The sequence below is a fragment of the Meles meles genome, chromosome 6, assembly GCF_922984935.1.
Source record: "Meles meles chromosome 6, mMelMel3.1 paternal haplotype, whole genome shotgun sequence".
Lineage (NCBI taxonomy): Eukaryota > Metazoa > Chordata > Mammalia > Carnivora > Mustelidae > Meles > Meles meles.
Window position 1 is genome coordinate 66896606 of NC_060071.1, and position 24558 is coordinate 66921163.

The 24558-nt window shown below is 52.0% G+C and overlaps 2 protein-coding genes across 19 annotated transcripts in view; one reads left to right on the forward strand and one right to left on the reverse strand.

Moving 5' to 3' along the window:
• The first annotated feature begins 314 nt into the window (after positions 1 to 314).
• On the forward strand, positions 315 to 20440 carry MAP1A (microtubule associated protein 1A). Its single transcript, XM_046009709.1, has 7 exons — positions 315 to 583; positions 1535 to 1636; positions 9390 to 9472; positions 9738 to 9878; positions 10116 to 18282; positions 18433 to 18653; positions 18853 to 20440. Exons 1-7 carry the CDS (start codon positions 346 to 348, stop codon positions 19006 to 19008), a joined length of 9108 nt encoding a protein of 3035 aa, XP_045865665.1. The 5' UTR covers positions 315 to 345; the 3' UTR covers positions 19009 to 20440.
• Positions 19411 to 24558, reverse strand: part of PPIP5K1 (diphosphoinositol pentakisphosphate kinase 1) — a 49062-nt gene continuing 43914 nt past the window's right edge. For 16 of the 18 annotated variants that reach the window (XM_046009710.1, XM_046009713.1, XM_046009714.1 and 13 more), the window contains one exon: positions 19411 to 23333. In XM_046009710.1, coding sequence (XP_045865666.1) covers positions 22420 to 23333 — 914 coding nt within the window. In that variant the 3' untranslated portion in view covers positions 19411 to 22419. The remainder of the gene's footprint in view (positions 23334 to 24558) is intronic. The other 2 variants (XM_046009723.1, XM_046009716.1) reach the window with 2 other exon arrangements.

Here is a 24558-nt window from a genome sequence, read left to right on the forward strand (position 1 = left end):
CCAGACAGTACTTATCCGGGAAACATCCTAACCAGAAGCTTCTTCCGGCGCCGAGGCAATCGACTCGCCCCTGCACCCGGTCCCTCAGAGCCCCACCCCTGCCCAAGTCGGGGTGGGAGCTCCGTATGGAAAAACGAGAGGGGGATGACAGGGGCAGCCACCACCCCGCCGCCGCGGGTGTCCGCAGGGCCAGAACGTCGCTGCCCCAACCAAGCCCCTGCGGCGCCAGGGCTCCACCCCCTGACAGGCAGCAGCCAATGAACGGTTCTTGCCGCTGGCCTTTAAGAACCGCTCACACTCTCCCTGCAGCGGACGCTGCCGGCCTAGCACTCCAACGGAGTTTCCATGGAGACCGAGGCTGGGCCTGGGCGGCCTAGCGGCGTTGCCATGGAGACAAGTCCCGGGCTGGGGCTCCGAAGCCCCGACTCTCTCCTGGCTCAGAACCCCGCGGAGCCACTGTGCGAGGCCGGAGCCGCAGTGGCGGCAGCGCGCTGGGACCTGCGGAAACACTCTTTGCTCATCGTGATCGGTGATATCGGTACAGAGAGTCAGCTGAGGGCCGTGCGGGCCCACCTTGAACAAGGTGAGCCGCTGTCCTGGCCCTGCTTGGGGCATCCTCCATCCCGTGCTTCTCCGCTATCTGTGTACGTCTGCATTCTCCATCCCTAGGTTGCACGGGCTGAGATCTGCGCTCCCTGTTAATCTGAATCATCAGTCCTGGTCACCTGCATCTTTCATGTCGTGCGTCCATATCATCTCTAGCTACTAACATTCGCTTCCTCATCCCTGCCCCACATCCAATGGCGTTCTGCAATCTCCCGGAGGCTAGGGAGCTCTGCTCCCCTGGGGTCACCCTGGTCACACCCCTCCCACTAACAGTGTCTCGGGTCAAATGTCTTGAGGGTCCTCACCATCCCCTGCAGAGTCCATGTTCCTACCTTAGTTTCTTCTTTAGGGTCCCTGAACAGCAACAAGGTGCTTTCTGAATGCCGCAGACAAATCTTAAATCTCTCAGTGCCAGCGGTAAACCTGAGAGTGACCTTCGTGGCCAGAAGCTCCTCAGTCCTCACCTCCCTCTCCCTGTGGCGCAGTGCTGCGGAGCCACCTGCGGGTGGAAGCAAGCCCGGGAGGGGTGGAGGCAAGGAGAGGGCATAGAAGGAGAGTCCAGAATATTATTTAACTGTAAAGACCAGAAAGGCAGCCCCCAATATCTGGGAACCGGCCCTTGTCACTTCTATCCCAACTGGGCAACTCTGCAAGAAAATGACTATATACAAACTCATTGATGACCAAGTTTAGCCTAAACTCTGCCCTTCTCTCTCTGGCTGAGGCAAAGCTCAAGAAAGGCACGAGATGGAAAATAGATATAGGTACCAGCCACCTTTCTTAAAGACGTCACTGAGGCTGATCATGGCAATCCTTATCCTCTCGCTGTCCTTGCCCCTTCTGTGAGCTTTGGAAGTACTCCCCTAAGTCCACCTCCACTGACCTTATCTAGAGCCCTCTTTTTTTTTTCTCTCTCTCTCTCTCACAGGGATTCTCTCCTGGAACATTGACTTATCATCCTTTGACTTGAACCAACAACTGAGACTCTTCATCACCCGGCACCTAGCTCACTTCTCCTCAGAGGTCAAAGGTTAGGACTAGTGTCATTTGTTTCAGTTCTTTGGGTGAGGGTTGGTTATAGAAGAGCAGTGTTCCAGTCTCTCTGGCAGAGCTGGCTTTGTGAGAGCTTTGGGTTGGGCAGAAGGGAGAGACTCTTGAGGGAAAAGTTGCAAAGCTCCAAAGCTATCCTTGCATACCCAGTACCCTTTGCAGACAGATGGTATAATGGTGGAGGGAGCCTGGAGAACAGAGTATCTACCCGAGAAGAGGGTGGTTTAAGAAAAGCTGTTGACATGCACTAAGGGAATGAGGTACTTCTCTTGAGTGATCAATCATCTCCCATGCAAAAATCCACTCTTTTTGTGTTCCCCTTTCTGTATATTCTAGCCTTCTTGCTTCCCTTTATAGAGTCCCCCAGTCACCTTCCCAGGTCCTTGTTTAGCACTTTTCCCTCAGTTTGCACGGCCTATGGTTTCAGGATTTCTGGTTCCTTCTTTGGTTCAGCCAGCAGATCTCCAGAGCAGAGCAGAATCCAGGTACCAAAGGCTGATGAGTACCATCAAATCCAGGGTGGAAGCAGGGTCTCCTGGATTTGCTGCCACAAGAGCTGGTCACACTCAGATTTGGCTCTGAGATCAAAGTTCACAGGATTCAGTTTCCCATTCTACTGGGTGGGAAAAATGGGTTGGGGATTTAAGAAAATATTTTAGGAGTTATCATTCCATGTCAGTATCTGTAGGGTGACTGCAGAAAGCCCTATATCCCATTATAAAAGTGATGGGCATCTGGTCATGATATCGGTAAATGCTGACACACCAGTCCATGTGCCAGTGCCTTTATGGAATGTAAAATCCAACCACTCAACAATTGTTGATTGTTACTCAACAATCACTGCCACCAAATGACTGAAATCATATCTTATACAGATAGTTCTCAATTAGCCAGTGTAGTGGATAGTCACCTCCCCTTCTCTTCATACTCCTCCTGCTAACTGCCCCATCTTTAGTCATTTCCCTGATCACTGACTCCTCCAAAGATGCTCCTAGAGAGAGGCTATGAGAGGGTTAATATGACTAACATTCCATTATCCTAGGAATATGTGCAGCATTAAAAAAAATGAAGCTGGCATCTCCTTCATGTGACTGGCTTCCTGTGAAGCTAGCTACTCACTGTTTTGAGACTGCCTTCTCTTTAGTATTAGTCATGTCATGGCTACTTCCATTAGCACTGATGATTGAAAATCAACAGATTTGCTGTTTATTACTTCTAGGATCTCTGGTGTAAGCTGGATAAAGGGATGACAGTAGTTGAAATGAATGACTGTATTGAAGTTTGGGGGTTATCTGCTGATGTTAACAATTTACACTGAATTCTCTAACTTTGTCCTCCGAACAGAAATTTAAGAGTAGGCTGCTTTCTGGAATGGTGTAAGAATGAACAGAACTTAAACCAAAATGCTTACCCATTCTTCAGATTAACATTCGGAGATCCTTGGGAAGATACTTAACAGAGAGGTACATAGTTACCCTCAGGCAACTTTCAGAAATGAGCTCTACTATATAAACACCTACTTGACCTTTTTTAATCAAAGAGTTTTACCATAGTGTCCCTGGGGAGCATAGGGCAATAGTCCCAAGATCGGGGCTCACTTTAGCATACTGAATTTTTTTTGGGTTTGGACATTTTCATGGTGGCCTGTCTATGTCCCGGGAGAACAGTGGAGAATTTCCTGGCAAAACCCCCAGGGCTGAAGACAGCCACAGCCCCACCCCTGCTGGCTCCTCTTTCAGCTGTCCCCACAAACAACAGTCAGCTCAGAGCAGCTGCAGACACTGCCCCGCCCTTCAGCCTCCTGTTAGAAGAGAGGCAAGGGGAACCAGACTGCTGGGGTGGGCTTAAGGATATATGCTAGTCCGTTATGACTTAATCCTTTCTGCCCCCACCCCCACCCCCACAGGTGAGGCCACCATACTTCTCACCTCTCCTCAACCCTGGGACAAAAGGCCGAGAAAGGGGACAAACATGTATCCTGCAGCATCAGGGCAAGTGCAATCATTCCTATCCACTATCCACTCCTCACTGTCTGGAACACAGACAAGGAAGGACCCACTGATGGAGAGTCAGTGGCCCAGCTCCTTCTAGCGGTCAAATCTGGTAAAGGCTTTACAAGGTGAATTTTGGCGCTGGAAAGTCTCCAATGGTGACTTGGAGCCTTCCTTTCTAAATTCTGTGGATAATCTGGAGCTTCCAAGCATTATAAAACAAACCCAGAAACTATTAGGACATGGAAAACTGAGTTTAAACAACACTCTGATACTTCTATTGGGCACCTACAGGAAATGAAGAGACTTTCATAATTTATAATTCATGATTAATATTTTAAGACTCTAAGAAACATACTGAAGGAGAAACATACTGAAGTTTGTAGGCCTTCTGTGTGACTCTCCATGATCACTGATGTGTTCTGAAGGTGGCAGTTCTGTTATTCTGCAAACATGAAAGCCATTCTATATTACTATAGTAGCTCATTAGCCCCTACAACTGGGGGTCTGCACTGCTGTCTGAAAAGGGAAAGCATGAGTAGTATTTTAAGTCCCTTCCTGCAGACATCTCCGATTCTGGGTTTGCCTGGGAGCTAAGGGTATACTCTAGAGCTGGTCTGGTCTGAGATTCTGATTTAGGATTTCCCTGGTCATAAATTCTCCATGAAAGGAAGACAGACTTCCAGGGGCATTTGTGCACTGCAGGTTCAGGATTCTATGAATGAAGCACTTTTTCATCTCTTATGCCGTTCATTCTTCCTTGCATTATTAGATGGTATTAACATTATGCTTATTTTATAGTTCAGGAAGCAACCTTTTGGAGAGGTTAAGTGGCTTGTTTAACAGCATGGTTAATAAAATGGTAGAGTCAGGTCTCAAATCCAGGACTTGTAGTCGCATTTTGAGTCTGAGCTCAGGCATCTCTCTCTTTGGCATCTCACTATTTCATTGCTGAGACACAGCAGGTGGAGGGTCAGTTGTGGTGGGTGGCTGTTCAGAGGGTGAGGGCTGAAGGAAGACTCTAGTGTGAGTTGGAACTATGCCCATGCTGTGGCCCTTGGGGGCAGCAGCTGAGAATAAGGGTGGGCTGTGCATTGGGCTGGGATATGTTATTTTGTTCTCAAGCCAAATTTCTACTCAAGTTTCCTTCTTAGCACACTCCAGAGAGCCCTAGAAAGCAGGTAGGAGATAGAAGGTTTGCGGTGGGAAGAAATAAGAAATACAAAGTTGAAGAAGGGAGGAGTTTTCCTTTTGTGATGCTCAGAACTCAGCCTGGTTTGTGTTGTGTATCTCTGCAGATGGCCTCCTCAATCCAAATGGGGCTGTTGCCATGTTGCTGCTTTGCATCTCCGGATCTGAGCAAGGATTCCTCCTCCTCTGGTCTCCCTTCTCCCCCCCAACCCCCCACCAAGTTCTGGTGACTCAGCTCCTCCTCTCCTCTGGCTACAGTTAAGGGGGGGATGGGGGATGCTGAGAGCAGAGACTATTTTGGCTTCTCTGACCTTCAAAAGCAGCTCTTGGCAGTCTGGGGCAAGGGTGGGGCTGGTGCTGGGGTTTGAGTAGGTGGATGTCAATGTGTGGAAGGCGTTAGGAGTTGGCCAGGACTGGGGATGGTTGATGGATGCAAAGAGGGCGAGGAAGGACTCTGTGCGAACATGAGCATCACCGGATTGGAACCTTGTGCTAAAGCTCTCGAGATCCTCCCTTTGAGTCTTTTGAGTCCTGAGACAGGGGTAGAGGCTAAGGGAAACAGGACCAACATTGGAAGGATTAAAATAGTATAAGAAAGAGACATCAGAGGGAAATAAAAAAGTACAGAGACAAGGAGAGCACAGGGACACAAGACCCTACAAAGTCATTAAGACTTTTTTTTTTTTTTTTAACCCAAGCTTGTACTTTATGCTGTACTTAAAAATTGGCCTATAGTAAGTAAATCTTGCTTGGGCCTGGGACCCTGGTGATCCTCCTTGGTCCTGGTTAACTCTTTCACTGAACAGTAGAAACCACCCAGCCTCTTCAGATCCAATGACCCAAGAATTCCAAGTATCAGTGCTAGTGTGGCTACTGTGTGGTGTTGCACTGACATAGAACTACAAGCAGCTCCCAGGGTCCCTGTGTCCCGCCTGGATGGGCTAGGGACAAGTGTCCATTCTGGAATTTCAACCTACCCTGCAAGCCAAAATGAGACTTATTTCTACCCTCCCCGGGTTTCTGCAGCTGTGGCTCAGAAGCCCACAGAGCTCAGCACAAACCCTTCCCCAGCCTTCATCTCAAGTGGTCCACTCACTCTTCATTCTTGCGGGTCCCTAGTCCCTTTGTCTCCTGCTCCTCCAGGAATTGAAGGTCATTCCCTGGGTCTGAAGGGAGAGGCGGCAGATGGTTCCTGAGGAAAGGGGGAGGGCTAGGCAGCCCATACCTCCTGTGTCCCTGCAGTGTGCCCTAGCACAGGGCTGTTGACTGACGCTAAAAGGGTCTTTCTTGACTAAACAGCATGGGGGGTGGGGGAGAAGGGCCCTGTGGGCCATTGGAAACCACCCGGGCTCTTTGAGCTGCTAGACAACTCCTCAGACCCCCAGAGCCAAAGAGAAGCCCCAGAGCATGACATGATGAAGGCAAAGAAAGAGTTAAGTCTCCAGTGCCTCGTCATGGACCAGCCCCTCTTCCCCGCCCAGGCGCCGCCCTCCCCATCAAGCGCCCCCCCCCCCACTCCCACCCCAAGTGCGGCAGACTCTTCCCTGAAGCTGCCGGCTGAGGCCGGAGCTGCAGCCTCCATGAGGGGCTCCCGCCCACACCCCTGGGTAAGAACCTAACCAAAGGGCTTTGCATGGTGGGGGGGTGGGGTGGGGTGGAAATGCTGCCGTAGGGGTAACGGGAAAGGAGTTGATACCTAATCTGGTTTGTTTGGAATTAGCCCAGCACGATGGGCAAAGTGGGGGAACCGAGAGGGAAGATGAACATTACTGGCTGTGGGGTCGGCCTAGACCCATGACCAGGTGGAGTCCATTGGGCCCGGGACTGTGACAGTCCCTTCTCAGGCTGGGCTGGGGCGGGAGACATCACCCAAGGGTCAGCAGCAGAGGGTGGTGTTCCTCGCTCTGTCTGGCAGCCCGCGGTGCTGGAGGAGTTTAGGGGCTATGTCTTTGGGCCGAAGCAGAAGAATCTGAAGGAAAGGCGGATGTTATGGGACTGCGCCTAATGGGAGGGTCTCTGGTGTCAGCTGCTGGATTGCTCAGCTGCTTCTATGCTGGGGGTGAGCAGAATAGCCAGTTTTTGCCAAGTAAGGGAAGGTAGGGGACACTGGGGGGCGGGGAGGGAGTAAAGGGTCATTAAGACGTGGCACTCGCCTCCTTGCAGACCAACCTATTCGCAGTGGGCTCCGCGCTCCCATTCCCTGCGGCCAGCTTGAGACCCGGACTCTAAGCCCCCACTTCTGGCTCCCTCCGGAGACTGGAGACTGCGAGCACTCCCTCCCCAGCAGCTGCCCTGCATTCCCAAGTCCTGTCAACCTCACAGGTTCCAAGTCTCAGCCCCACCCCCACCCCATCTCTGCTTCTTTTCCCAAGATGGGGGCTCTGGAACAGAGGCGCCAGTTTCTTCTCCCTCTCTGCGTCCCCCCCCCCCATGCAGAGGCAGCCAAGAAAATGACTTGTCATGCTGGGGTGGGGGGTGGGGGCGGAGCTGGAGTCTGAGCTCAGCGCGCACACTCGCATACACTCACACACTGCGGCACACTGCAGCTGCCCAAGCGGCCCCCCCTCCCCTTCTGCCTCACTGCGGAGACACCTGCCCTCCTGCCTGCTCAGCCTCAGCACCCGGGCCCTCCTCCACCCCAGCACTGGCCATGGCAAGTGCCCCTGCCTCACAAGAAGTCCCTTCCAAAGAAAAAGGAAAAACAAGTCCACTCTCTTCGGTGGGATTGCTGGGGGAACAGAAGGGAGAAATCAGGCTTTCTCCCAGGCCTCAAAAGGAGGGGTACAGGATACAGACCATTTCATTGCCGGTCAGAATTGGAGAGCACATGGCTGAGGAACAGGGTCTTTCGCCAAGACAGGAACAGGGATCAGAGAAGTCTAATGGTCATAACAGAGGGGACTGTGAGGAATGGGCTGCTAAGGGGAGGAAGAGGAAAGCAAATCAGTCTGTACCACAGATATTTCTCTTCAGACCATCCTAGCTTGAATGTGTGGGCCTGTGCATCTGTGTTGTGGGGAGTGCAGGAATTGCCTGTGCCTATGACCAGACCACGGCTAGCCTGGCCCTTCCCTGAACCTTGATACCCCTCACTGGCCCAAGCCCTGCCCCAGCCTGTCTCTAAGGTGTTTCTCAGCCTATGAATTGACCTCAAAGCTTCCTTCAGTTGCCAAGTTTATAGAAAAGAACCCTTGAACTCCTTTTGGGCCCCACCCACACCCACCATCCGTGAGGTTGGTTCTTCTGACCCCATCCACAGCTCATTTCCCTGCAGCTTCAAGTTTGGTCCCAAGCTGCCAGATCTGCCTGATCCTGGCACTAGGGTTTGTTCTCCTAACAAAGGCCCTGGCCCCAGGCTTCTCTTATCCAAACCCCAGAAAGAGGAGAGAGCTGGATCACATAATCTAGGGGAAGGTTATGAGCTCTTCCACCCTTATCTCCCAGATAGCCCCCTTGCAGGCTGAGTGTTCAAGTCTGCATGCAGCCCCTAGGAAGGCCCAGAGCAGGGGAGGGCCACATCCTCCTCCCTTATCTTTGAACCTGCCACCTTTTTGCTGCACTGCTTGGTGTTTCCTGTGAGTCTGGAGAAGGAAAGTAGATAGGGGAGTTGAGGCTGTCTTGTCTTTCTCCATGGCCTGGGAAACACTCTGAATCTCTCCATCTTTGGTTGTTTCTTGTTGGTGGGCCCCTAACTCCAGTTTGTGGCTTTCCGTCTCCATGGCAAAGGGCCCATGGGAGAGGGGTAAGGATGACAAAAGACACTGTTCACAGGGGATGGGTTGTGGGGCAGTGAACCAGGCCTCTCTTGTGCCTGAGGATATGGAGGTGAGGAGGGAGAGGGAATGGTGGTGGCAATAGTATGATTGTGTGTATGTTTTTAAGTATAGGCTTGGCCTCTGAGGAAGTAGAAAACAGAATGAGAAATTACAGTCCTGTTTCTCCTCTTTGAATTGTAACACCCCAAAGGCTTGGAGAGATAGAAACTGAGTCTTTTGGAATGGGAATTCTGGCCTTGGATAGGGGATGGAAAGGAGGATAGGGAGTCTGTAGACTCTGCAAAGAAGTGTCTATGTCCTTATTTCCAGGGATTTTGCTGGCGTGAAAGCCCAGAACAGAGGCAGGCTAGTGAGGAGAGAGCTGAGTAAGGATCATGATCCCGGGAGCCCTCCCTCCAGCTGAGCCCCCCATCCCCAGGCAGCACCAGGAGCTTAGTGCTCCAGAGGGACAAAAGCTTCTTGTCAATAGGGCAGCCTGAGGCAGGAGTTCTGGGCTGAGGGGGTGTGGGTACCAGACTGAGCAGGCAGAGGGTGTGGCAGATGAAGGGAGTGAGAAGACTGCCAGTGTGGGAGAGGGGAGGAGGAAACCCTGAAAGGGAAGGGCTGGAGGAGCCAGTTCCTAGACCTTAGTCAGCAGTATCCAGAGTGGCAGAATCTAAGACTAGCTGGGCTTCTCTTTCCCCTTAGTCCCATTTTGTGATACTATATTCTTTTCTCTCTTGCCCCACTATACCCACTCTCTTCAATACAAAATCCTGCATCTCTCCTCCCTCAGGCCAGAGGACCCTCTCCCACCAGAGTGAGATCCTAGAGACCATCATCCTGGTAAACCCCAGTGCCGACAGCATCAGCTCTGAGGTAAGATCAGGGCCTGAGCCTTGCCACTAGGGCTCGCTGGAAATGTTATAACCCGCCTCTGCCAGTACTACTGCTGGAAGGCCCAGAGTGCCTGGACTTGGCTTTGAACCATCTAAGCTGCCTTATGATCCCCAGCCCCACACTAGAGATGTTGTGGGCCTACCAGTGGGGAATGTGTCCTAGCAGTACTGAGGGCAAACAGGAATAACCAGGGCCCTTCCCTGGGTTTCCTCCATCTGCGACCACTCCCATCTTTCCCTTCCAGGTTCACCATCTCCTTAGCAGTCCATCAGCTCACAAACTACTAATCTTGAGTGGGCAAAGTTTAGAGCCCGGGGGAGACCTCATCCTTCAGAGCGGTACCTACTCTTATCAAAACTTTGCCCAGGTCCTTCACAACCCAGAGGTAAGTTCCAGATCTGCATATCTGGGAGGAACAGAGTATGGGGTAGGACTAGAGTTGTGGGGAGGGATCCAAGCATGGGAAAATCTCAGGTTGCTTGACCAGAGGGAACACTGGCAGAAAGGTAGGAGGAAATCCCCTCACAAAGCAGTGGAGACTAGCAGATTGAATCTAAGTCGGATTAAGACAACCCCAGGTCTCCACCTGACCTGATCAGCCTTTCGTCTCCCATTCTTCTAGATTGCCCAGTTGCTCAGCAATAGAGACCCTGGGATCCAGGCCTTCCTCACTGTTTCCTGCTTAGGGGAGGGTGATTGGAGCCACCTGGGACTATCCAGTTCCCAAGAGACCCTGCATCTCCGACTAAACCCTGAGCCCACACTGCCCACCATGGATGGTGTGGCCGAGTTCTCCGAGTATGTCTCTGAGACTGTGGATGTGCCATCTCCCTTTGACCTGCTAGAGCCCCCTACCTCAGGGGGCTTCCTCAAGCTCTCCAAGCCTTGCTGCTACATCTTCCCTGGTGGCCGCGGGGACTCTGCCCTCTTTGCCGTCAATGGTTTCAACATCTTGGTGGATGGTGGTTCTGATCGCAAGTCCTGCTTCTGGAAGCTGGTGCGGCACCTGGACCGCATTGACTCAGTGCTGCTCACACACATCGGGGCAGACAACCTGCCAGGCATCAATGGACTCCTGCAGCGCAAAGTGGCAGAACTGGAGGAGGAGCAGTCCCAGGGCTCTAGCAGCTACAGCGACTGGGTGAAGAATCTCATCTCCCCTGAGCTTGGAGTTGTCTTCTTCAACGTGCCAGATAAACTGCGGCTCCCTGATGCCTCCCGGAAAGCCAAGCGCAGCATTGAGGAGGCCTGCCTCACTCTGCAACACCTAAACCGCCTGGGCATCCAGGCCGAACCTCTCTACCGTGTGGTCAGCAACACCATTGAACCACTGACCCTCTTTCACAAAATGGGTGTGGGCCGGCTGGACATGTATGTCCTCAACCCTGTGAAGGACAGCAAGGAGATGCAGTTCCTCATGCAAAAGTGGGCAGGCAACAGTAAAGCTAAGACAGGCATTGTGCTGGCTAACGGGAAGGAGGCTGAGATCTCGGTGCCCTACCTGACCTCTATCACTGCTCTGGTGGTCTGGCTACCAGCCAACCCCACTGAGAAGATTGTACGTGTGCTTTTTCCAGGGAATGCTCCCCAGAACAAGATCTTGGAAGGCCTGGAAAAGCTGAGGCACCTGGACTTCCTGCGGTACCCTGTGGCTACACAGAAGGACTTGGCCTCTGGTGCAGTGCCTGCCAACCTCAAACCCAGCAAAATCAAACAGCGGGCTGACAGCAAGGAGAGCCTCAAGGCCACTGCCAAAACAGCTCTAAGCAAGCTGGCCAAACGGGAGGAGGTGGCTGAAGAGGGAGCCAAGGAAGCTCGCTCAGAACTGGCCAAGGAGTTAGCCAAGACAGAGAAAAAAATAAAGGAGTCATCTGAGAAGCCCCCAGAGAAGCCTACCAAGCCCGAGAGGGTAAAGACAGAGTCAAGTGAGGCCCTGAAGGCAGAGAAGCGAAAGCTGATCAAAGACAAGGTGGGGAAGAAGCACCTGAAAGAAAAGATATCAAAGCTGGAAGAAAAAAAAGACAAAGAGAAAAAAGAGATCAAGAAGGAGAGAAAGGAGCTCAAGAAGGATGAAGGAAGGAAGGAGGAGAAGAAGGATGCCAAAAAGGAGGAGAAGAGGAAAGATACCAAACCTGAGGTCAAGAAAATTTCCAAGCCAGACCTTAAGCCCTTTACCCCTGAGGTTCGTAAGACCCTCTACAAAGCCAAGGCCCCTGGCAGGGTCAAAATGGACAAGAGTCGGGCTGCTCGTGCAGAGAAGGAGCTGTCTTCCGAGCCCCGGACGCCCCCAGCCCAAAAGGGGGCTGTACCACCCCCAGTAGTCAGTGGGCACAGGGAACTGGCTCTGTCTTCACCAGAGGACCTCACACAGGACTTTGAGGAGCTGAAGCGTGAGGAGAGGGGGTTGCTGGCTGAACAAAGGGACACAGAACTAGGAGAGAAACCATTCCCTCCAGACACTGCAGAGGAGGGACCCCCGAGCACAAATGGCCAGGGGATACCACCCTCTGTCCCAGGGCTGGAACATGAAGAGCCTATGGTGAAGGAGAAAGAGATTGTCCCAGATGTCCCTGAAGAACAAGGAAGCAAAGATAGAGGCCCAGACTCTGGGGCTGAAACAGAGGAAGAGAAAGAGACCTGGGAGGAAAAGAAGCAGAAGGAAACAGAGAGGCTCCCTGACAGAATAGAAGCCAGAGAGGAAAGTGAACCTGAGGTAAAGGAGGATGTGATAGAGAAGGCCGAGTTAGAAGAAATGGAGGAGTTGCACCCTTCAGATGAGGAGGAAGAGGAAGAGACAAAGGCTGAGGGTTTTTACCAAAAACATATGCAGGAAGCCTTGAAGGTAACTCTGAGGGGCAAGGAGGCCCTCGGGGGCCGGGAAGTAGGACTCCAGGGCAAAGCTCCTGAGAAGGAGACCTCGTCCTTCCTAAGCAGCCTGGCCACACCTGCAGGAGCCACTGAGCATGTCTCTTACATCCAGGATGAAACAATCCCTGGCTACTCAGAGACAGAGCAGACCATCTCAGATGAGGAGATTCATGACGAGCCAGAAGAGCGCCCAGCTCCACCTAGATTTCCTGTAAGTACATATGACCTCCCTGGGGCTGAAGGTCCTGGCCCCTTTGAAGCCAGCCAGCCTGCAGACAGTGCTGTTCCTACTGCCTCTAGCAAAGGCTACGGAGCGCCAGAAACTGAACTCACCTACCCCCCCAACATGGTGGCCGCCCCTTTGGCTGAAGAGGAGCATGTGTCCTCGGCCACCTCAATCACTGAGTGTGACAAGCTTTCTTCCTTTGCCACATCTGTGGCTGAGGACCAGTCTGTGGCTTCACTCACAGCTCCCCAGACAGAGGAGACAGGCAAGAGCTCCCTGCTGCTTGACACGGTCACAAGCATCCCCTCATCCCGCACTGAAGCCACTCAGGGCTTGGACTATGTGCCATCGGCTGGAACCATCTCACCCACTTCCTCACTGGAAGAAGACAAGGGCTTCAAATCACCACCCTGTGAGGATTTCTCTGTGACTGGGGAGTCAGAGAAGAAAGGAGAGATTGCAGGGAGAGGGTTGCCTGGAGAGAAAGCTGTGGAAGAGGAAGAGGAGGAGACCACAAATGTAGAGAAGTCTGAGAAACTTTCTAGTCAATTTGGAGCTCCGATGTTTGGTGTCCCTGCGCATACCCTACATCCGGGGGAACCAATCCTTGGAGAAGTGGAGGAGCGCTGCCTCAGCCCAGATGATAGCACAGTGAAGATGGCCTCTCCTCCACCATCTGGCCCACCCAGTGCCACCCACACACCCTTTCATCAGTCCCCAGTGGAAGAAAAGTCTGAGCCCCAAGACTTCCAGGAAGCAGACTCCTGGGAAGGAACTAGGCGTATATCAGGTGTGGGCAAGGAAGATGCTATAGAGCAGATAGTTAAGCCAGGGCCTGAAGAGGTCACACTAGAGGAAGAAGGAAAGTTGCCTTCTCCCAGGAGCCCCCCTGCCCAGGAAGCACCTGTCAGCATTGTTGAGGGACATACAGGCTGCACTATCCAGCTGTTGCCAGAACAGGACAAAGCAATAGTCTTTGAGAGTGTGGAGGCAAGAGAGCCCCCAGGCCCAATTCTGGGAACAGAAGCCCTTCCCAGAGATTTGAGAACATCACTCCAAGAACCTGGTGAAACTCAGAAAGATGAAGTGCTCCAATTTCCTGACCAAAGCCTCTCCCCTGAAGATGCAGAGTCCGTATCTATACTCAGTGTGGTCTCCCCAGATACAGCCCACCAAGAAGCCATCCCCAGGTCTCCCTGTGGCCTGACAGAGCAGCAGCTACGCAAAGACCTTTGGCCAGAGGTATCTCCAGAAGAAACCCAGTCACTTTCTCTCTCAGAAGAGAGTCCCAGCAAGGAGACCTCCCTGGATATCTCTTCTAAGCAGCTCTCTCCAGAAAACCTTGGCACCCTCCAGTTTGGGGAACTAAGCCTTGGAAAGGAAGAAAAGGGGCCTCTAATGCAGGCTGAGGACACTTCTCACCATCTAGTGCCTGCATCTATTCCAGAACCCCATGCAGCCCCAGTGTCACCTCTCCCAGATGGGACCACTGCATACCCTGCTCTGGCAGACACCACAGATGAGAGCCCTGATAGGAAATTACCTGCCAGCCCCTTCTTTCATTCTACATTGTTGGGAGATGGGAAGCATTCACCTGGTGTGATCACCAGCCCTAGTGAACACATTCTGACACCTGATAGCTCCCTCACCAAGAGTCCTGAGTCTTTGCCAAGCCCTGCCATGGAGGGCATTGCCATGGAATGGGAAGGTAAAGTTTCAGAGTTGAAAGACAGAACCCCAGAGCAGAGGGACGAGGGGCCTAAACCAAAATATGAAGTCCTACAGCAGGACAAAACTCTGGAACAGAGGGATATTGTTGTGGAGCAAAAGGATACAGCCATTGGTCAGAAAGATAAGGCTCTGGAAGAAAAGAACAAGGCTGTAGAACAGCAAGATAAGTGTCTAGAACAAAAAGGCAGAGACTTAGAACAAAAGGTCACAGTCCTGGGACACCAGGACAAGGCCCTGGAAACAAAAGACAAAGACATAGAACAAAAAGACAAAATTCTAGAACAGAAGGACAAGATCCTAGAAGAAAAAGATGAAACCTTAGAACAAAAAGTCAAAGACACTGAACAGAAACACAAGGCTCCAGAGGACAAGGTTCCTGAACTGAAGGGCAGAGCCTTAGGACAGACAGACGAAGCCCCTGAACAGAAGGACAAGGCTCATGGACAGAAGGATAAGACCTTAGAACAAAAAGACATTGACTTGGAACAAAGAGACAAGACTCTAGAACAGGAGGACGAGGCCTGGGAAAAGAAGGATGAGGCCTTAGAACAAAAATACTGGGCCTTGGGACAGAAGGCTGAAGCTCTGGAACAAAACAATAAGGCTGCTGAAGAGAAAGACAAGGCTCTGGAAGACAAGGACAAAACTCAGGAGCATGAGAGCCCAGTGCAGGAGGATAAAACCATGAAACAAAAGGAGAAAATCTTAGAGGAAAAATCTCAAGAAAAAGTAGAGGCCGTACAGCAGAAGGAAGAAGTTCTGCTAGAAAATACCAGAGCTCTAGGTCTGGAAGAGAGCCCAGTGCAGGAGGACAAGGCCCGGGATCAGGGAGAAAAGTATGGGAAGGAGCGGGATGTGGTCCAGGAGTGGCAAGAAACATCCCCGTCCAGAGCAGAGCCAGCTGGAGAACAGAAAGAGGCTGTCCGGACATGGGAGGACACCTCTCCTGAGCAGGAGGGCAGGTACTGGAGGGGCAGAGAGGATGTGGGCCTGGAACAGGACACATACTGGAGGGAGCTGAGCTGTGAGCGCAAGGTGTGGTTTCCTCATGAGCTGGATGGTCAGGGGACCCGACCACGGTACACAGAAGAGCGGGAGAGCACTTTCCTCGATGAAGGACCAGATGATGAACAAGAAGTGCCCCCACTGGAGCACACGCCCCAGAGTCCCTGGGCCTCAGACTTCAAGGGTTTCCAGGAGCCCTCACCACAGAAGGGGCTGGAGGTGGAGCGCTGGCTTGCTGAGTCACCAGTTGGGCTGCCACCAGAGGAAGAGGACAAGCTGACCCGTTCTCCTTTTGAGATCATTTCTCCTCCGGCCTCCCCACCTGAGATGGTTGGACAGAGGGTTCCTCCAGCCCCAGGGCGGGAAAGCCCTATCCCAGAGCCTGAGCCCATGCCTCCTGTGAGGAACGAACCCACCACCCCCTCGTGGCTGGCTGGCATCCCACCATGGGTGCCCAAGGACAGACCCCTGCCCCCTGCACCCCTCTCCCCAGCTCCAGCTCCCCCGACACCTGCCCCAGAGCCACACACTCCTGTGCCCTTCTCCTGGGGCACAGCTGAGTATGGCAGTGTGGTGACGGCAGTGCAAGAGGCAGCAGCGGAGTTGGAAGGTGGGCCATACTCCCCCTTGGGGAAGGACTACTGCAAGGCTGAAGGGGAAAGGGAAGAAGAAGGTGGAACTGGTGCTCCTGGCAGCAGCCCTCAAAGCTCAAGGGTCCCAGAGGCCAGCGTGAGCCATGCCACCAAGGAGCCTGAGCAGATGGAGCCCGAGGAGAGAGAGCCCACACCCTATCCTGATGAGAGAAGTTTTCAGTATGCAGACATCTATGAGCAGATGATGCTCACTGGGCTTGGCCCTGCATGCCCCATCAGAGAGCCTCCGCTTGGGGCAGCTGGGGATTGGCTGCCACACATCTCAGCCAAGGAGGAGGCTGCTGGCCGAAACCCATCTGCAGAGAAGGAGCTTTCATCTCCTGTCTCACCCAAGAGTCTCCAATCTGACACTCCAACCTTTAGCTATGCAGCCCTGGCGGGACCCACTTTACCCCCCAGACAGGAACCTGAGCCAGGACCGAGTGTGGAGCCCAGCCTTACCCCACCTGCAGTGCCCCCCCGTGTTCCTATCCCACTGAGCAAAGGCCCAAGCCCTGCTCTTAATGGTAATATCCTGAGCTGTAGCCCAGACAGGAGAACCCTATCCCCCAAGGAATCAGGCCAGGGTCACTGGGAAGATAGCACTAGTGACTCGGAGCTGGAGAAGGGGGCTCGGGAACAGCCAGAGAAAGAGGCCCAATCTCCAAGTCCCCCTCATCCTGTCTCTGCAGGGCCCCCCGCATTGTGGCCTGAAAGTGAGGTACATTCCAGCCCTCCCTCAGACTCACACCTGGGTCCTGCCCGACCCAGCCTGGACTTCCCTGCTTCAGCCTTTGGCTTCTCCTCTTTGCAGCCAGCTCCCCCACAGCTGCCCTCTCCTGCTGAACCCCGCTCGGCACCCTGTGGCTCCCTCGCCTTCTCCGGGGACCGAGCTCTGGCTCTGGCTCCGGGGCCCCCCACCAGAGCCCGGCATGATGAATATCTAGAAGTGACCAAGGCCCCCAGCCTGGACTCCTCGCTGCCCCAGCTTCCATCACCCAGCTCTCCCGAGGCCCCTCTCCTTTCCAGTCTGCCACGACCTGCTTCACCAGCCCTGTCTGAAGGCTCCTCCTCAGAGGCCACTACACCTGTGATTTCGAGTGTGGCTGAGCGCTTTCCTCCTGGCCTGGAGGCTGCAGAACGGGGGTCTGGAGAGCTGGTCCCAGGAATGGAACCAGCTGCCCACAGCATCTGGGATCTCACTCCTCTGAGCCCAGCACCCCCACCTTCACTGGACTTGGCCCCAGCTCCAGCTCCAAGCTTGCCTGGAGACACAGATGACAGCACTCTGCCCTGCCACCTGGAGTGCACAGGGACCCTGACCAAGAAGCCAAGCCCCTCCGAGAGTCCCTCTGGGGATTGTGCCACCAACGGCCCAACTGAAACCAGTCCCAAACCCCCAGGCCCTGCCCTGGCCAAGGCTGAGGAAGAAGCAGCTGAGACCTGCCCTGCCTGGGAATGTGGGGACTGGCCTGAGGGAGCAGAGAGGAGTTCCCGGCCTGAGACGCTGCTCTCCCCTGAGCAGCCACTGTGTCCTGGAGGGGCTTCTGGAGGTCAACCCAGGAGCATCTCACCTGAGGTTGAGGCTGGGCCTCAGGGATGTGCTGCTGAGCCTCGGCCACACCGGGGGGAACTCTCCCCATCCTTTCTGAACCCACCTCTGCCCCAATCCACAGATGAAGGTGACCTCTCAAGTGAAGAAGCTCGACTAGTAGGGAGAGGGGGACGGCGCCGGGCGGGGGGCCCAGGGGCCACAGGGGGCCCATGCCCTGTGACTGATGAGACACCCCCAACATCAGCCAGTGACTCAGGCTCCTCACAATCAGATTCTGATGTTCCACCAGAAACTGAGGAGTGTCCATCCATCACAGCTGAGGCAGCCCTCGACTCAGATGAAGATGGGGACTTCCTGCCTGTGGACAAAGCTGGGGGGGTCAGTGGAACTCACCATCCCAGGCCTGGCCATGACCCACCCCCTATCCCTCAACCAGACCCCCGCCCATCCCCTCCTCGCCCTGATGTGTGCATGGCTGATCCCGAGGGGCTCAGCTCAGAATCTGGGAGGGTAGAAAAGCTACGGGAGAAGGAGAAGGCACAGGGGAGAGTAGGGCGCAGAGCCCCAGGCAGGGCCAAGCCAGCATCTCCTGCCCGGCGTCTGGATCTTCGGGGAAAACGCTCACCCACCCCTGGTAAAGGGCCTGCAGATCGAGCATCCCGGGTCCCACCCCGACCACGCAGCACTCCAAGCCAGGTCACCCCAGCAGAGGAAAAGGATGGACACAGCCCCATGTCCAAAGGCCTAGTCAATGGACTCAAAACAGGACCATGTAAGTATAACATGAATGGTGGGAGAGTTGGTGGGTTGGGATTGGGTACGGCTGGTCAAAGACTCCAGGAGTAGAGGGACTGTGGGAGGAAGAAGATTGCTAAAAGTTTTCTACTTTACCTCTCCAATGAGTCCTGGCTTATCTCTACAGTGGCCTTGGGTTCCAAAGGAGGCTCTGGCCCCCCTGTGTACGTGGATCTCGCCTATATCCCAAATCATTGCAGTGGCAAGACTGCTGACCTTGACTTCTTCCGTCGAGTGCGTGCATCCTACTATGTGGTCAGTGGGAATGACCCTGTCAATGGAGAGCCGAGCCGGGCTGTGCTGGATGCGTTGCTGGAGGGCAAGGCCCAGTGGGGGGAGAACCTTCAGGTAAGTGGCAAGGGATGCTGAAGAGGAGGTCTGGTTGAAGCTTACTCAGAGGCAATAGTGGAACAGAGTCTCTATTCATAAAAGGACTGAGCCCTTTCTGTGGGCAGTGGGACTACTTCCTAGACCATCAGGCATAATGACCCATCCTCCTTACTTCTCTTCACATTGTCACATCAGGCACTTCTTGTCTCCCTCCTAGGTGACTCTGATCCCTACTCATGACACAGAGGTGACTCGTGAGTGGTACCAGCAGACTCATGAGCAGCAGCAACAATTGAACGTCCTGGTCCTGGCTAGCAGCAGCACCGTGGTCATGCAGGATGAGTCCTTCCCAGCCTGCAAGATTGAGTTCTGAGAGAACTACTCTCCTTTCCCCAAGGATCTGCTCCCCCAGCTCTCGTAGAGAATGGCTATTGCTGAGTCCTCTGGGGTTGAGGGACGTGGGAGCTGGGGTGGGAGAGACGGGACGGGATGTCTTATTATGGGAACTTGGGCTGGGCTAAATGGAAGGGTTGTCCCTCCCCCTCATCCATACCCGAAAGGAATTTCAAAACCAAAGGCAACAGGGAGAGGTTAGAAGGAGGGTAAAAATTGGGATAGGAGATCATCTGATGCCTGAGAACCCTGGAGTACCCCTTCTCTTAATACTACCAAGGGTTTTATTGGGCGGGGAGGAAGAGTGGGTCTCAGCAACCTCCTCCCCCATGGAGCGAGATCATATCCCCAAACCCGGGGACCTCTTTATCTCTATTTATTTAGCATCCTAAGGAAGGATCTCCAGTAGTAATTTATGTGACCTGGGGGGCAGGATTCTGTCAGTGAGGTGCCCAGAGCTGCGCCCTTTCCTCCATCTCCCATTCCCTTACCCACCAGGGTTCCAGCAGGGGTCCAGGGGTCCACCGCTGCCACACTGTCCTACTGCTTCCCTCCATATCTGAATGTCTCAGTCCAAAACTTGAAGCTCTTTTGACCAATAGACTGGTGAGAGAAGAAAGTTGCTTATCCTCCCAGTCCCTGCTTCATACCATTCACATCCCAGAACTGTGCTCAGACCAGGCCTATTGGGCAGCACATAGGGGCAAGGAGAGCCCAGCCCCAATCCCAGAATTCTTCCAAGCTCCCTGACCTTTTGAAGTTTTCACCCACCCATTCCAGTTATCCTCATCCCTTTTCGTCCCCTGCTTGGCTTCTCTGCATGTGGTCATCTGCTGTGGCCTGGTGTGTAATGGGTTAAAAATAAGCCACTGCCTGACAACCCAACATTTGACACCCCAGCAATGTGTGACTCCCCCAACATTCCACTATGCCATCCTGCAGCTGAAATGGGAACACTGGTTGCCTTTCCAGCCCCAAACTCTTGAACAGAGGATCTGGGAGGTTGAGGCCATGCCAGAGAACTTGGGGAAGATGAGAGGGAGGAAGGGAAGGAGGAGACAAAGCTGAGCTAAAGCTGAACTCCTACTAAGATGAAAACTGGCTGAAAAAACAAAAAAAAAAACAAAAAACAAAAAAAAAAAACAAAACCACCCCAGGAAGGACCTCTCCCCAAGCAAGCCAACGAGCAGCCCTGCCAGACTACTGCCGGACTGAGAAATCCAGACGCTCGCCAGGGCTTGGCTTCTCTGCCAAATGACTGTGTGGAAACCAAAATGAGCCGGCCTGTGTTCTTCCTAGCTCCTACCCTCCCTGTGCTGCTGTGCTCTGCTCCTCCCCACACTTCCCTGCTATAGTTCCCAGCTGCTGTAATGGAGCCGCCTCCAATTCTAACAATAAAATCAAGTTCATTACAGATGCTGTAGTGCTGCTTAGGCTTTTTCTGACTGTACACATTGCTTAGTTGCTGGCCCTTGGCTTCTACCTCTCTGCTTCTCCCACCACTGTCATTTATCTCAATGTCTTTGATAACTGAAAGCAGCTCCAGGACCCAGGGAGGCCAGAGAACATAGGGTAAAGGGAGAAAAAGATATGGGGAGCCAGCTAATTTCTGAAAATGAGAACACCAGAATATGAGTAAGAGGGGCCTAAGATGGGGAGATGCATTTGGTTTGGGGGAGGGAAGAGGGGCAGGGGTTCTAGGAAGGGGATCTACCTACTTTGGGGTCAAGAGCCAAGGACTGGATAAGGGAACACCAAACAGGCAAACAGTTGAGAAGCCCTAAGAGATCCAGAGTCTAATGAGGCTGTAAAGAGCACTTACCTGTGCAGTTAGGACTTGTACTAAGTAAAGGCTGGATTTTGCCCTGCAGGGAAACCCTTTATAGTCCTGGGTATGTCAGAAGAGGCCAGGTTGTGAACATAAATATATGGGAAAGGGGATATTGCAGTTCTCCCAGTGTTCTGGGCTTTCCCAATGTAAATATGTCAAGGAGGCAAAGAAAGACCATAACCCCTTTATATCAACTCCTCCAGACACTCCAAAGCATCAGAGTGAAAAACTAAGAGGGTGATTCCAAGGGTCTGGTGAGAAGGCAAGTACTCAGTGGTGCTTCATAGAGATAGAAACTCTCTCCCTGACAACACCATTCAGATGACATTTTGGGATGGTGGGCTGACTGCCACAGAGACCTCTGGACCTTCTAGGACGCCTTATCTCTTTATCTTATGGTCCCTTTCCACTCAACTACAACAGCTTTTGAGAGGTTCAGATTAATTCAGTCACAGATAGGATGGATTTATATTCTTGAACTCACAAGGACATCATCACCATCACCACCACTCTTATTATTTCATATTTATTGAGCACTCATAATGTTCCGGCCACCCCACTCCAGTGACTGCATTACTCCTCCTACCCACACCCATTCCCATCCCCATATCTTTGGGAAAAGCTTCATAATCACACCTGACCCTAAAGACACAATGACAAAAGGAAATACCTCTTGGGGACCCTGGAGTGTTTGGTCTTTGGCCAGTCTGTCCCTGGCACCACTACAGAAATATATATAATCTTTGCTCATGTCTGTACAATATTGATCTCTGCAGATTGCTTAAAATAGAACCTGATTTTCTCTACTACATCATCTTTTAAGCCAAGTAGCCCCACAACTAAAGGGGGCCCAGCTTCACAGATTGGCCAAGAACCCCTAGAGCATTTTAAGTAGTTATTCTTAAATTTTCACAGCAATCTAATACCTATTCTTCCCTGGAGCTATTGGGACAGGTCTGGGGCAGAGGGGGAATGTGGGATGATAAACAAAACACCCATAAGCCCAATCTAAAGATTAGTGGCCACAGTGTATGTTTGTTGGAAAGGGGACTCTCTTTTTTCCCAGACATTTCAGACAGACATGCTGGGCCCACCTGAGGAGTGCTAGCAAACACAAGAGTCCTCCTGAATGCACATATGGTCTAAGGGTACCTTGTGAAGTTGTGAATATTTCCCCAGAAAAGTGGAGACCTTGTAGCCCTCTTTTGCACTTGCTGTCCCTGGATGGTGTCTTCAGCAGTTAAATGGCATTTCCTTTAACAATCTGGAATTTCCTGGGATGCTCAGAGGAGGTTGCGTAATGATAGATCAGCCCACCCCTTGACGGAAATCCTATTCCAGTCTAATGGTCAAGTGAGGAGTCAATGGCTGCTTTGAGCATCAAACTGGCTCCTTCTCAAGCCCAGCTCTGGCACAGTTCTTGGCTTCATGCCAAGAGGGCTGCTTCCTCAGACACCTCTGGTGCGATCCAAGGTCTTACACTGGCAGGTGAGTTAGCCAACAGAAGAAGTTGCTAGCTCAAATAGCTGGTATAGTGTGATACCACTAATGAGAACATGATTAATCACATGTTGCTGGTGGGAGGGCTGAGTACTGGTCATGGGCTAAAGACTGGCTCTGAGGGTTTGGATCACTAGATGGATACTGGGCTTGGGGAATATCCTCTCCAGGCAGCTGGTCAATCACCTCAGAGACCACCCAGGACTGCTGATTAACCTCAGGGACTTTCTGGACCTGCAGATCATCTTCTCCAGGGAATTCTTGGGATGGTTTATCAGCCTCAAGAATGTCCTGAGACAATAGATTGATTGCAGAAGCCTCTTGGGTCAGCCGGCTAACCTCTGCAAAGAACTCTTGGCATGGCTGGCTGAGCTCCTCAGGGGTCTCTTGGGTTGGCTTGCCAACTTCCATATGGATTTCCTGGACTAGATCACTAACCCCTTGAGGGAACCCATGGGCCAGCCTGCCAACTTCCACAGGGACCTCCTTGGATGGATGGCTGACCTCAGGGTTCTCCGGGCAAAGCTGGCAAGCTTCATCAGAGATTTTCTGGCACAGGTGGCTCACTTTCTGGCATGGCTGGTGGATCTGAGGAACCTTCTGACATATCTGGTCAACGTTGTCATGACTCTCCTGGCATGGCTGGCTGATGTCAGGAACCTCCTGGCATGGCTGGCTGATGTCAGGAACCTCTTGGCATGGCTGGCTGATCACCTCAGCAACCTCCTGGCATGGCTGGCTGGTTTCCACAGGTGGTTCCTGTGAAGACTGGCTTGGTTCAAAAGGCTCTTGCACCCCTTCAATGGGGAACTCTTGTTCTCCATTCCTAGGGAGCATTCCAAGGCTCTGATGTTCATCAATCACGTGTGAACTTACAGAAGGTTGATCACTAAAGCCAAAAGGGCAGTTACCATCCACTGCAGTGGGGGAGGAAGGACCAGCACTGGACACAGTGCTGGAAGGGCCACTGCTGTCTGTAAAACAAAGTCAGGAGACCAAGTCAGGCAACTTGGAAGAGTAGGCTCTATTCTGTGTATGTAGTGCAAATGCCAGAGTCTGAATTCTTCCCAAGCTATGCACAGATTGCTCAATTAGCCCAGCTCAGGAACTGTTACTCTGACCTAATGTACACTACAAGAGTACACAGGAGCGCTAAGGTACATCTAAGACTTCGGGAGAGAGTGATGAGGCCCACTTCATCCAGTTCTTTCACAAACATACCCCGAACCCAACTCTGAATTCACATGGTCTACTTCCTACTTTGGAAGCATACCAAGCTGAATCCCAGTGGTTCATAATGAGATAATTTTTAAAAATATGAATTTCAAGGTTCCATCTTTAGAGATTCTAATTCTGTAGGTTTAGGGTAAACGTCGGGTGGAGAGGGAATGAGGTCTAATGGCCTTTTGTTTTTTGTTGAAATACTCCCAATTAAATTTTGTTGAAATACTCCCAATTAAATCCGAGGTACATCTTTTGCAAAGAGTCATTTTTTTAAAGCAATCAATGTATTTCTGGGGCAAAGGTAATCATTGTTTATAGCCCAAGAGGCAGTTAAGCAGGAGAATGTAGAAAAATCTTGTGAATGAAAACAGTAGGAAGGAAAATTACCTGAAGATTGAAGACTTCCATGGAATCTCTAAACGGCAAAGGTTCTTAATTAATCTTCCTGGGGGGGTCACTGAACCCTTTGAAACTCTAATGACAGTCATGGGCAATCTTCCCAGAAAAATATACATATGGATATTCATACTAATCTTCACAAATAATTCCTGGGGTTCAAAGACTTTACCCTGAAATCCATCCAAGGATCCAAGGTCAAGACCTTCTAAGTCTTGGGACACACAATGTTATAGGCTTATGGATGTTACAGATATATACAACATAAAAATTAATTATCCCATATTGACAGTAATAAAATGAAGGGCTCAATTATACTGGGGGACAATTCCTACCCCAATCTCTACTACTTCATTGACCTCTAGCAGGGGACTAATCCACTTTTCATTTTATAAATGTATTTATTAATTGTATTCTAATTTTATATTCAAAGTATTCCAATATAAATAATGATCGATTTTGGATAGAGGGGGCACCTGAATATCTTGTCATCAAAGAGAACCTGGGAAAGCTGGCAAGCCTGAGCCTGCAAAGGCTGAATCAGTCATTGAGTTTAGGGTATGCCAGTTTTCTCTTTTC